Source organism: Cottoperca gobio, chromosome 8 (genome assembly GCF_900634415.1).
Source record: "Cottoperca gobio chromosome 8, fCotGob3.1, whole genome shotgun sequence".
NCBI lineage: Eukaryota > Metazoa > Chordata > Actinopteri > Perciformes > Bovichtidae > Cottoperca > Cottoperca gobio.
In genome coordinates this window covers 8,494,587-8,507,682 of record NC_041362.1, presented here as the reverse complement: position 1 = coordinate 8,507,682, position 13,096 = coordinate 8,494,587, and the positions used below count along the sequence as shown (strand labels likewise).

At 39.5% G+C, this 13,096-nt stretch overlaps 1 protein-coding gene across 1 annotated transcript; it reads left to right on the top strand.

The window, feature by feature from the left end:
• On the top strand, positions 1 to 2,966 carry socs3a (suppressor of cytokine signaling 3a). Its single transcript, XM_029438352.1, has 2 exons — positions 1 to 248; positions 845 to 2,966. The coding sequence occupies exon 2, from the start codon at positions 984 to 986 to the stop codon at positions 1,599 to 1,601; it is 618 nt and encodes a 205-aa protein (XP_029294212.1). The 5' UTR covers positions 1 to 248; positions 845 to 983; the 3' UTR covers positions 1,602 to 2,966.
• Positions 2,967 to 13,096: the final 10,130 nt, after the last annotated feature.

Genomic DNA, 13,096 nt, shown 5'->3' with positions numbered 1-13,096 from the left:
AAGGATTTCCTGGAAGAGGCGGAGTCCAGATCCTCACAGTTATAACTCCTCTCCTCCTCCTGAGCTTGTCTAGTAGCTCACAGCTCAGCAAAGCAGCACTTGGGCTGATACACACCGAGAGAAAAGTACTTTACAAGTCTGAAGTTTGTTGGCAAAGAACTTCAAAACATTTCTGAGAGACGCTGACCAGTAAACACATATCTATCCAGGATTTATTCGAGAAGAGCGAGTTTGGAGAAACATTGAAGGTGAGGATCTGGTTTTTTTTTCTTCCACTTAATACTTCTCGTTTATATTGAATACAAACGTGGATAAATAATGGGTTTTTTTTGCGTGTTTGTCTAAGTGAGGTTTGTTTAGTGAAGCTGGTCATGGCGTGTAAATTGCGCAATCGGGAATACAATGTCCTTACTGGAACTGACCGAGTCTCGAGGGCAGATTACACACAAAAAGTTTCCCCGAAATGGCTATAATTTACATGGAAGCAATTTAGCTAAACACGCTGTTAAAAGACATAACTCACTTCAAGCACCGGATAGGAGTCACACAGTTTTGGGTCTATTTTTTATTTTATTTCTAGAAGACAAAAAACAAGTCTTGGCACTCTGGGGCAATTTTCCCATCATCACCAGGGATGTTTAAAGTATGATGTACAGAGCTTCCACATCTGGAAAAATAGTTTCCAGTATAGCTGCTGGAGCTGAGGGGTGTTACATTATACCTCAACGTGAATAACGCACATCTGGGCTATACTGTATATCAATGTTAAACTTTTAAACTGCATTTTAATGTTTAGTTTCATCTTTTCCACACTGAGCTCACATCCCCTCTCTTGTCTCTTCAGGTGTTTTACTTCCAGACAGACCGACCTCTTCATGCCCTCCTAGACAACCCTCTGAACCTCTCTTTGACCCTACCTCTTCTTCTCTTGTCTGTGTGGCGCCCAGTGCTACCCAGGCTGCCTAGAGATCGGGCACAGCGCCATGGTAACTTACAGCAAGTTTGACTCCGCAATGAGCAGCAGCCTCTTGGACTCCAGCATTCGGCTGCCTCAGCGTTACAAGACTTTCACCTCCAAGACGCAGTACCAGATGGTCCTCACCACGCTCCACAAGCTCCAGGAGAGTGGCTTCTACTGGGGAGCCATCTCGGGGAAGGAGGCCAACGCCATCCTGGCGGCAGAGAGCACCGGCACGTTCCTCGTCAGGGACAGCTCCGACAACCGACACCTGTACGCCCTCAGTGTCAAGACGGCGTCGGGCACCAAGAACCTGCGTATTCAATGTGACTCTTCCTCTTTCTACCTGCAAACAGACCCTAAGAACATTCAATCTGTTCCCCACTTTGACTGCGTCCTCAAGCTGATCCATTTCTACATGCCTCAGAGCAAAGGGAACACTCGCAGTGGGAATATGTACTACATTTACTCCGGAGGGGAGAAGATCCCTCTGGAGCTCATCAAACCTCTCTCCTGTAACTTATCCACCTTGCAGCACTTGTGCAGGAAAACTGTCAATGGACATTTGGACATTTCTTCTAAAAGAGAACAACTTCCTCATCCTCTTAAGGAGTTCCTCCAGGAGTATGATGCTCCTATCTAGAGGCGTATGACTGATGCTCTCGAAGGGGCAAAGACTTAAAAGGGAACTGGATGGTTTCAGCGCAGCTACCTCTGAAGACACGTGCTGTGTCTGAGGAGTAATGACGAAGCAGAGTCAAGAGAGTCAAGCCCGAGTTCGAGCTTGCGAAAAGGAGCAGTACTGACCAGATGTGTGTAGGTCTCACAGAAAAGTGCGCCCAGGAGAAAGGGAGTACTGTTGTAATATGGCGGTATGAAAGAGCCCTCACTGATGACATACAACTTACTGATAACTGAAGTGAGACTCACAGTCAGCTGTCTACAGTCTGATGACACACAGGTTCCCTCTGCTGCTGCTGCTGCTGCTGCTGCTGCTGCTGCTGCTGCTAACCTAATGTGCTGCGAGGCTGTCGAGCTCACACACATCAGCCTCAGAAAATCATCCATCCATTAAAGCCGGACTGGCTTTTACGGTCAGGCCGGCTTTTTTGCTGACCTCGGATGATAATCTTTGGACGTATTAGACACGTCCGTCCAGCATCCTGGCGTCTCTGACCAGGCTGGAAAATCATAGACAATGGAAACTTAGTATGAGTGGACACTGATGGCCTTCTGGATGCATATTTGCACCAGCCACGATGGGAAAACGGAACAAGAAGAAAAAAGAAAAAAGAAAAATCTGAATCTAATTACATGTTTTAAAAAGTGGAAAGAAGACGTGTTTGAGATATTTTATTTTAGAGAAAGGGTTTATGCCAAACTTGCCTGAACTAGACGACAGTTTGTTGGAATACTAACATGACTGAATCCTAGACAATCTTACTTGAGAGAACTGTACCACTGCCTAATATGGCTTCAGTGGGGAGGAAATGTATCTATCAAAATATGTGGTAGTATTTGTGGCACAGAAAGGATTGCCATTGCTTGCAGATGAATGTATTAAACATCGTATCTGTCTTTTCCCAATAAGGAGAAGAGTCAAAATGTATCTTATATTCATGAGTTTTCATGAGTGAAGATGTTTTTTTTGTGCTGTCTTTTATAAAGATTTACTTTTGCCAGCCAAATCACTGGCTTTGGATGCTTGAATATATTTGTTTGACGAAGCAAGCAAACTGATACGACTTTGCACTTATTTATATTTGTATGAACATTTCATTAATTTATAATAAAAGAGCACTATTTTTCTATGAAATGAGATCTCACTATTTCCTGTGTTTTATGATGACTGAAACCTTATTTCCACAGGCAGAGTAAACTGACTAATAGTGAAACACACTTTATATGCATGATAAGTTTAGGTAACAGCACTTTTGGTTTCATTAAGATCAGTTCACTGTGTCATGATTTCCTCTTAAATTAAATGAAATAAAGATACACAAACGTATCTTAATATGTTGTCGATGTATCTAGAGCTTCAGAGTTTCTCTTCTAAAGATACATTTCCTAGAAGACACTACACGCTTATTAGTTTCAGCTTCAAACAGCAAAAACAACATTGCATTCCTATTTACTGCGCTGATAACTTCTTCCTCTAACAAAGAAGTTGAGCAGCTGCTTCAGAGGAAATACACCAGAACTGTAAAAAGGGCAGCCCAGTCCTCTAGAGAAGTACAGGCGGACTCCTTTTAATCTCCTGTGACTCACTGGATTTTCTGTAGGTGTTAACATAACCTTACATGTTCTCGCATGCACATACATAGTAATGTCTGCTTATAACATGAATGCCTCTTGGCGGTATACAACTTCTCAGAAAAGTCCCCCCTCCCTGTACACAAACACAAAACATACACACAGTTCATTGGAATTTGTAGATAACATTGCACATGGTGCACCTTATCCTATACCTTAACAGCTGCCAGATCACTGGAACAACGTGTTCTCAAACAACACGTCTGACGTACTGTCTGTTCACCTGCGCATAGTCTAACCTCAGCCAACTTAACCACAGTGTTTATCAGCAAAGATGTCAGATCCCCTCCCCCCCAAGTGTGAATTATTGTAATGATTATTTTTAGAACAACACATCCTGTACTCCATGGCCCTCTTCCTTTGTAGAAAAGTGCCTGGTTATTATCTGTATGTGTGTGAGTGCTTTCGTTTTATAGTCTCTTTGAAATCTAAAATAAAACATCACATAACCTTTCTTTGGCAAATTTTATTGAAGCAGAAACGACTTAATTTAGCAGTTTCTTTAACCTCCTGAAGGCAGATCACAAACAACTAATTGGGTTTTATTCTTATTTAACGTTATCTGGGTTGTTAGCCCCCCAGATACCCAAATGTATGTGCACAAACACTGAACATGTGAGTCGTTCATGATATATCTCTTTTAACTAATTCTATGATTTTAAACTGATGACATGTTTCAGAAGTCCGCTACAGAAAATGACGCATAACTTCAGTTTTGGGTCTCAGAGACAACTGCTGTAAAACATAGTTATATACAAGGAGTTTGCACAGGTTCTATACGTGTGTTTTCTATGCAACATTATCCTTCCCAAATCCCAAATGAGTCTTTTATGAATAGTTTGTTCATAAGCGGTCTAAGTCTCTGGAATCGTTACTGTATGTAGTATAACCGTACATTTGTTGTCATATAAAAAATGAAATATTTCCACATTTGGTTTAATAACAATGCTTTAGGGTTGATTCTGTATTTTGTCTCCGACCAGTTTGTGGCAAAGGGAAGGATTGCCACTTCAATCTTCTTCTTTAATTAAGCTTTCTACCGTGACATAATACATGACTGCTAAGATTCTGTGTTTTTACTTGAGTCTGCTGAGAGTGATTTGTATAGTCATGTACCGTGACCAGATGTGACTTCTTTATTGCAGTTCCTTAATGTTTTAACTGTACACAACATTAAGGGCCACTTCAGCCAGGAACATGTGCACATTTACAGCAAACTGCTACAATGATGGATGAATGGGAATCTCCAATAACCTCCACATCCAACATAATTACAGGAATCAGCTACTGCTCCACCTGCTTCCACAGCACTTTATTGTTTCCTCTCGGCCAAAGGGGCTCAGTGAAGAGGTTTCAGGGAGATAAGGGGTCTCTGAGGTGATTTGTGCTCCAGTGTGATGAGTGGTCCAGAAAACTGTCTTTTTTTCTCAGTAATGTCCTGATACCAAACCAACACGGCTCTACTGAAATACAGCGCCAGAAGCCCCTTTATAACTTTAATTAATGTCTCAGATAATGCTCAGATGCTTTCCATGTAAAACATAAAACTATCCACCCTTTTATTACTAATAATAGTAATAATGATTAGGGAAACATTATGAATCACTTTTCTTGTTGAATTTATTTTAGACAGATGAGTGCACAATGGGGCTGGAAGTATGGGAAAAAATCTATTTGTAATAACACCAAATAAGTGCAGGCTGCTGCAAAACTGCTGAAAATAAAAAAAACTGAAACATCATCACACCACTCTTAATTCCCAGTAAGCCTGAGCATCTGTCAGTTATATCACTTTTAGTATTATTGCAAGTTATTAGGTATTAAATGAGAAGTATCAATAACCTTTCAAAGACACATGAGAGACTGTAACACCTTTAAAGCCAGCTGAAACTAGTCTGACCTTCATTGGAGGGTTATTAAAAGCACTCAGGCTTACTGCGTGGTTCAGGAGAAATTCTCTGGTAGTCCTTGGTCATGTGATTCTAGAGAACAAGCGCTGCAGAGTTAGTGCACTGCTCACACAAGCCATATACTGTGTTTGCCATTGTATACACACCCAGCCAGTCGCTGCGTCAGAAACCATAACAACGGCATCAGGTTTTTCTAAAGAAGTGTCAGTATGTTCTCCACAGCTGTACTCAAAACGTGTCACGTTACACAGCACAAAACACAAAACTGATAGTTACTCATTTTTTTTCATTTATTTAAAGAGTGCTCGAGGCAATCTAGAAACGTTTTCATATAGTACATCAGTATTGGTTAAAATACAGAGTTTATTAAGTCAGTTAGGAAACTTTATAACGTTCACTTTTTGGCTACAATGTTCAAAATATATTTCTTGTGTTTGTTTCTGGATATAATCATTTATAATACTGCATGTCAGCCTTATCTGGTCAGACAGGAGACAGTTGTGCAACAAATATCTTTTTAATCTGCCACATTTTAAATATTACTTTAAGATCACCTTTGTATTTTACGTTTTTCAAAGTGTAATGTTTGTACAAATCAGACAAATACAATTAGATTAGACACATTTCTGAGGATATAGGTTTCTGAGGACCGTTGTTCTTAGAACTTAGAACTTAGCCTGACTTAGGAAAGTCCATTCACGTCAGCCTTTTGGTTGTATTAGCAGGACGTGGGGTTTTTGTGGACTTCGGTATCTCCAGGTTCACGCCACAAATTGTTGAAGTACACTACTTCCACAGAAGCCAAACAACTACAACTACTTGTGAACAGTGAGTAGTGTCATGCCTGCCCTAATTCATTTATGCTTGTTTTTGAACTTTTGTAGCAATAAGAATTATTTTGAATGTAGCCGTGTAAAAAGTGTGTCCCACTTAGATGTACAGTATATGTATTTATCTACTTTCCCCCACTGTGGCCCAAATGCACAATAAAGTGATAGAGCTCAGGACGGTGGGTAACAAATACCGCAAACAAAGACACGTGTCGGTAAATATTCAGATAACTTTGCATAGTCTGATAATCCATTTCTATTCAAAACAATTACAGCTGAATTTTGATTTCAAATATAAGATTGGAAAACATATATATAGACATAAAGTAACTATTTGCATTGTTGAGCTAGCCTCTTTTGCATCTGCTCCCATGATGTTTTGACAGGATGTCTATTGAGTCTTACAGGGTTTTACAGGGAAGGCCAACATTAGGGGAAGCTCCTGGTCCTGATAGCATTGTGGTTCATTTGTTGTTAGCAGGTGGCAGGTGGCAGGTGCTAATGTTGTCTGATCATCAGCAGCAGAACTTATCTTTTTTGAATTGTTTAAAAAATGTTTAAAAAATGTTTTAAAAAATGTTTAAAAAATGTTTAAAAAATGTTTAAAAAATGTTTAAAATTTTTTTTTTAAATGTTTAAAAAATATTTAAAAAATATTTTTTGATTTCTTTTCTAGATTTTTTTTTAAATTATTTTTTAATATTATTTTGGCATTTTTGTTCCTTTATTAGATAGAGAGGACAGATAGACAGGTAAGGAGGAGAGAGAGAGGACGACTTGCACTCCCGGCACATGTGGCGAGCCACCCGGGCGCCCCAGAAATGATCTTTTAAATAAGAGGCTTCTCGACCGTCTACACTGAATTCAAGCCCCACAGTTTCTCACTCAAAGTGCCGCTGAGACTTTGTTTGAAATGAAGTTACTGGTAGTTCTGGGAGGAGGGGAACTACAGAGAAAGTTTGAAATTGTAGTTCCCCGGGGAACTGGGCTACTGCTACGGTGTAAGTAATAATGATGCAAAAAATGAGGAAGGTTACACGAACTGAAAATGAAATCCAGTTTAATTCAACATAATATAGCTGCAATATAATATTAACATTAATATTTTCTGTAATATAAGGGAAGTAGGACATATTGTACAATACAATGTACAATAGATTAAAAATACTGAACGCGTGTACTAGAACAGTTAGCAATGAACTTTTTACAGTGGTAAAAAGAACTCTGACAACAAAGCTGCACTGAATCCTGAATGCTGCAGAAATGCATGTTACATATTGTGCAAGGGTTAAGGCCTTTACTTGTGCGTCTGGTCATTTAGCCTCATTTGCTCTCTTTAACCTCAGTAAACAGTACAGCATACAGTAAGCCGTCATCCTTGTTGGAGAAACGGCGAAAGCCGGCTTCCTTCTCGTCTTTCCAGTCTCTCAGTCTGTTTACAATTCCACAACTGCTGGTTGCCGTGGAGACATGTCAATGAGCTCCAGATGCCAGATACAAGAGCCAACCAGGGAGAAGCGGTGAGTCACCATGGCCCGCAAGTCCCACCCTCTGAGACTGTTCTCCGGGCACGCTCCTCCTGTTCCTCCTCCAGGCCTCCAGATTTACTGTTAGCACTCCACTTCCCTGTACTACACTCCACTCCACTACCTGGCTGTAAAACTGTAAATCTGCACTTCCGTCTTCACGGTATTATTTAAATCCACTGCCACTTCAGCAGCTCTTTGTGCAGACTGTTATATGACTGAAGCAGGAATACATATGAGGCAACGCTACAACATTAGAAAGCACTGATGCTATTGTGCATAATCTTTTTGACAGTTTCCAAATAGAACCATGGCTAGTTAAGTCATATGGTGTATGTCACAGATCCCAGATTTCAAGAAAGCAATAGACAAATAAAGATTGTGTTAAGTTAAACTCCACTCACTATATATTAAGTACATCTTATTTCAGTAACTATGGTTGCAGTTGCACCACACTGCCAACGTATAGTCTCTACTTTATGTTATATTCACAGTGAGTGTGATACACCCTCCCTGGTCACTTTAATAGGAACACCTTCCTTTAAAAAGATTATAATGATCAGTTTTTGTTCATTCATGTGTATTACTGAGGTCGTATTTAGTGGTTGTGCTGTACTGCACTGCATTATATTTGAAAACCATATTTCTAATATTCTTTCACCCCTCAAGTGTGAAACACTTCTCAATAAAACCAGTCCAGTTCAACACCACTGCAAACCTTAACCTCAATAATAAACCGGTAGTTAAATCAATACCTCTCTGACAGTGTCAATACAAATATGACATTTTATGCATTACAATTAAAAAGGTAGAATTTATGGCTGAGCTGTTGGATCACAATAGATTGTACAGGTCTACCTAATAAATTGGCCATTGCGTGTACATGTATATCCAGAATGTTTCCAGAAGTATAAATTAAGTGTTCTTTCGCAAGTTGTCAGTCGAGGATGCAATAATCCAGAAATGTTTTGAGTCATAAAAGTTTAACCAGGTCTTATTGAAAACCTGCCTTCAGTTTTACTGGAAACCAGCAACACAAGTACCAACAGGACACCTTTAAATATTTAGATTTCCTTGGTAATTTGACCTGTGTTACACAATTTGTTCATTTTGAGGATGGGTTTGGCATTAAAATTTGAATACTTTGAGTCACACCATAGCCACAATTAGGCCTTGTCACAGCGTGGTTCCACACACCTACACAGTCAGCTAACAATAGTCGGCACATTCAACACAAAGATTTACACTGGGTATAGTGTGACCTGATGAGGCCGTTGGTTTGGCTTTCATTTAATAAAAGTCATGAAGTCAGTTCAGATAAATCGCTGATCGCTTTCCTTTTTTTTTCTGCATTTCCAGAAACTGAAATTACAGTTGCCGTGCTTGTAATTGTGAAGCGGGCACTAAATGTAAACAATGTCAGCTGAAGAGAAACCCCTAACAGTCCTCCTTCACTGCCGGGAAACACCCTCTGAGTCATTTCTACAAAAGAAGCTGCCTGGTGTATGCAGCAGTTTGCTGGAACCGAGCAGAATGACGTATTTCTGGTGGATGGTTGCTGCACGAGATACTTAAATACACTGTGCTAACACAGCCTTCGTTAGTTTAAACATGGGACACGGCGGCACCCATACACGGCAGGGTAAGCTGCATAACAATTGCGATTGGATAACAGTGAACAGTGTAGTGTAAGATGTAAAATAAAATGTGGTGAGGTCTTTAACGAGCGATACCATGACTTCCTGCTTATCTTATGTGAGTGGAACACAACTCAAACAATCAACGTGTGTTGACTATCTTTGGTTATCATCACACATTCAAACTAATAAGCAGCAATAGAGTACGCTGCAGGGACACTTTTCTATCTGTTGGAATTATAAAACAGTGTTTGTTTACAAAATAAGTTGAACAGTTTGTTCTAAAATGAATCTACGCATTGTTATGAATGCTTTTTTTCCTTTGTTGGACAACAATATGACACCACTCTATGTGTGTGTGTATGTGTGTAAGAGTTTTTTATTGGAACAGGGTTTGTCTCTGTCACGTCATGATGATCCGATTGCACTGTGACACAATTAAAGCTAAAACTGTCCCCGGTCATTAAGAAGCACAGCTTGTCATCACCATGGGTACCAAATAATGCAGTATGCTCTGTGTGTGGAGACGTATCCAAGCAGTAACAGTTTAGGTGTACACGCTGCCCACATTAACCACAAATGGAATTTCATTTTAATAACAGTACTTCTCTAATGTTTAGGAAGAGAAGTGAGAGCTCAGCAGTTTTGCATATACTAACTAAATAGAGGAAAAAACATAATACGGAAACTTTCTTCTCCTTGTGAAACCTTATAGTTTTGCAAGTGTAGCCAAGTGTTCTTTACCTCAGACGTTTGCAAGTACTTCCATCGATATTTCAGGGACTTTTCTTGGGTATCAGAAAGATCAGACAAACACTCTTTGATCTTGTGCTTTCTGAAGATAACCTACAGCACCACCACCAACGGAGAATCTAACACTCCTGCAGCTGTCTGTACTGCTCTGGCACACCGTATGAATACCGCACCGTATTACACAGAAAGTCTTTTTGTCTTCTACCCTTTTGATTTTCATTTGCTATCTGGAGCTGTCCTGGCCTTCATGAGCAGGTCATAAAGGAAGCCCCATAAAGCAACAGCTGTAAGTCATGCGTGTGTATAATATTTTACATTGTGCAGACATTGAATTGAAGGTTTCACCTACTGTATTGTTATCAGGTGAATGACACATTGTATAATTATTCTCAGTAAGCGACAATAGTAAATGTGTGAATAATTGTCCGGTATCAGTGGAATGTTCCACTTAAAACTATCTTTAGCTCATGCGTCATGATAAAAGCGAGTGATCATTAGATTAATATTGTCAACTTTAAACCGAGTCGAATAAAAACGCACGAGCATGTAAAGATAAATAAAGTCAAATGGACACATTGCTTTTATGCATGTATAAAATTGATTGATTATCGCCCTGCTTTGTCAGCAATCTGATTGAGGGAGCGAGAGAACCTGATAAACTTGAAGATTTTAGCAGAAGAAAAATGGATTTTGTATCAAAATGTATGTAAACGCTCATTGGGTTTGTAGGTTTGTGTATTTAAACTGCATGTAAACTCAGTATTTATGTCATTTATGCCCCCCCCACCCCCTTAACATCTTCTTTCACACAAATCAGTTTCTTGTTTGCATGTTTTTCCTTCTGTTTCCAAAAATCAGCTCATCTCTCAGCAGACACAGTTTCTGATTGTCCAAAGTGGAAATTGATGTGAGGATGCATAATGTGACTAAACACAATAAAACATATAACAAGATGATCCAAAGCCTCATTCTGGGATCATGTGTGGATCATGAGCCAGAAGCAGGAGCTTTACTGGAAATCGTCTAATCATTTGACACACAGTGCCATTCAGTACATCAAGCCACTTAGTATACAATGACAACTGTGTGTGTGTATGCGTGTGAACGAGAGAGAGAAAGAGAGAGATAAAGAGAGGACCAGTGTGTGTGTTTGTGTGTGACTTCTACATGTGCGCATGTGTGCACATTAGGGAAGAACCTTACGATAAGAGAACAAAAAGCTGAAACCAGAGTCAGGTGTGAACAGGTCTTTCCTGTAACAGAGGTCATCCGGTGACCAGAAATGACCCTGAATGCCCTGCAGGAGTGGCGGGATGTTGTGTCAGCAAAGAACGCAGCCAATTACTGGATCTCTGGCAAAAGAGAAACACATAACAAGAAAGAGCAGTCGAAGCAGTTTAACATTATCATAATGTTATATGAATATACAATGTCAATTCATTTATATTTGATATAAATCACATAGAGCATGACACACATGGGAACCACATATTTATACTACATGATTTGAATATGACAGATATGTACAGCAATGGTGGAAAAAGTACTCAGATCCTTTTCTGGTAAAAAATAGAAATGGTGTAGCAATGTAAAAGTAATTCTCTGTTATAAGGAAAAGTCCTGCATTCAAGTAAAAGTACAGAAATATTTCAATCAAAATATACTTATATTACCAACAATGAAATTACCCATTTTCAGAATGATACCTTAAATTAATTGATTCCAAATATATATATATATACATATATATAAGTATAAGTATAGGTACCTCAACATTTTTTATGTAGGGCGCATGTTGACTTGCATGAAAAATGTACTTCACTATGTTAATAAGACTTATATAGATGTTTTAAGCAATAAATACACATTTTAAGTTGCATTATTTTAATAGATGACATGCAGGTAAAGAAAAATGAGACGCACAGTTGATTTGTACGTCCAGTTTCATGCAAATATCAAACACATTAAAATGAAATGAAATTTTGTGTTTCTCACAAGAAGCTATTATCTATATTTAATTTCTGTGTAGTAACAATAACTAAGCACCAAAGTCTTTGGCAAAGCCTCACTTTTGCTTTATTTAGAGTTATGCAGTCATGTTCATTTAGAACACCCAGGTGATAGGTTCAGTATAATTATAAGATAAGCAGAATAAATTACAAGAGAAGACAAGAAGGGCAGGGAAACCGGACGGGCCCGTCGGGAGTGAAGAAGTGAGCGAGTCGAGCGAGGCAGCCAGCCAGCCAGGCGAGCCAGCCAAGCCAGCCAGCCTAGCCAGCCAACAGCCAGAGCGCGCGCGAGCGAGCGAGCGAGCGAGCGAGCGAGCGAGCGAGAGAGCGAGCGAGCGCAGCGAAGCCGAGCGAGGAGGAGCGAGCGTAGCGAGCGAGCGAGCGAGCGAGCGAGCGAGGTCAGCGCGCTGAGCGAGCGAGCGAGAGAGCGAGCGAGCGAGCAGGCGCAGCGAGCCGTCCATCTATCTATCTATCTATCTATCTATCTATCTATCTATCTATCTATCTATCTATCTATCTATCTATCTATCTATCTATCTATCTATCTATCTATCTATCCATCTATCCTATCTATCTATCTATCTATCTATCTATCTATCTATCTATCTATCTATCTATCTATCTATCTATCTATCTATCTATCTATCTATCTATCTATCCTATCTATCCATCTATCCATCTATCCATCTATCTATCTATCTATCTATCTATCTATCTATCTATCTATCTATCTATCTATCTATCTATCTATCTATCTATCTATCTATCTATCTATCTATCTATCTATCTATCTATCGAGCTCGAGCGAGCGAAGCGAGGATCGAGCTAGGCGATCTAGGCGACCTGATCGAGCGATGAAGCAGCGAGCTTGATGCGCGAGCGAGCGTAGCGATCTATCGATCGATCTAGCGATCTAGCTATCATATCTAGCATCTATCTAGTCTATCTATGCTATCTATCTATCTATCTATCTATCTATCTATCTATCTATCTATCTATCTATCTATCTATCTATCTATCTATCTATCTATCTATCTAATAAAAGCATAATTATGAGAAAAAGAACATACATGCAATTGACAAATGGATGTATTGACATTGTGCTGACTGTATGTGTCATTTAATATCCAATTAAAGGTAAACATGCCAACAATAATAAT

Coding starts and splice junctions, on each gene's coding strand:
- socs3a (XM_029438352.1), top strand. CDS start 984: ATGGTAACTTACAGCAAGTTTGACTCCGCAATGAGCAGCAGCCTCTTG.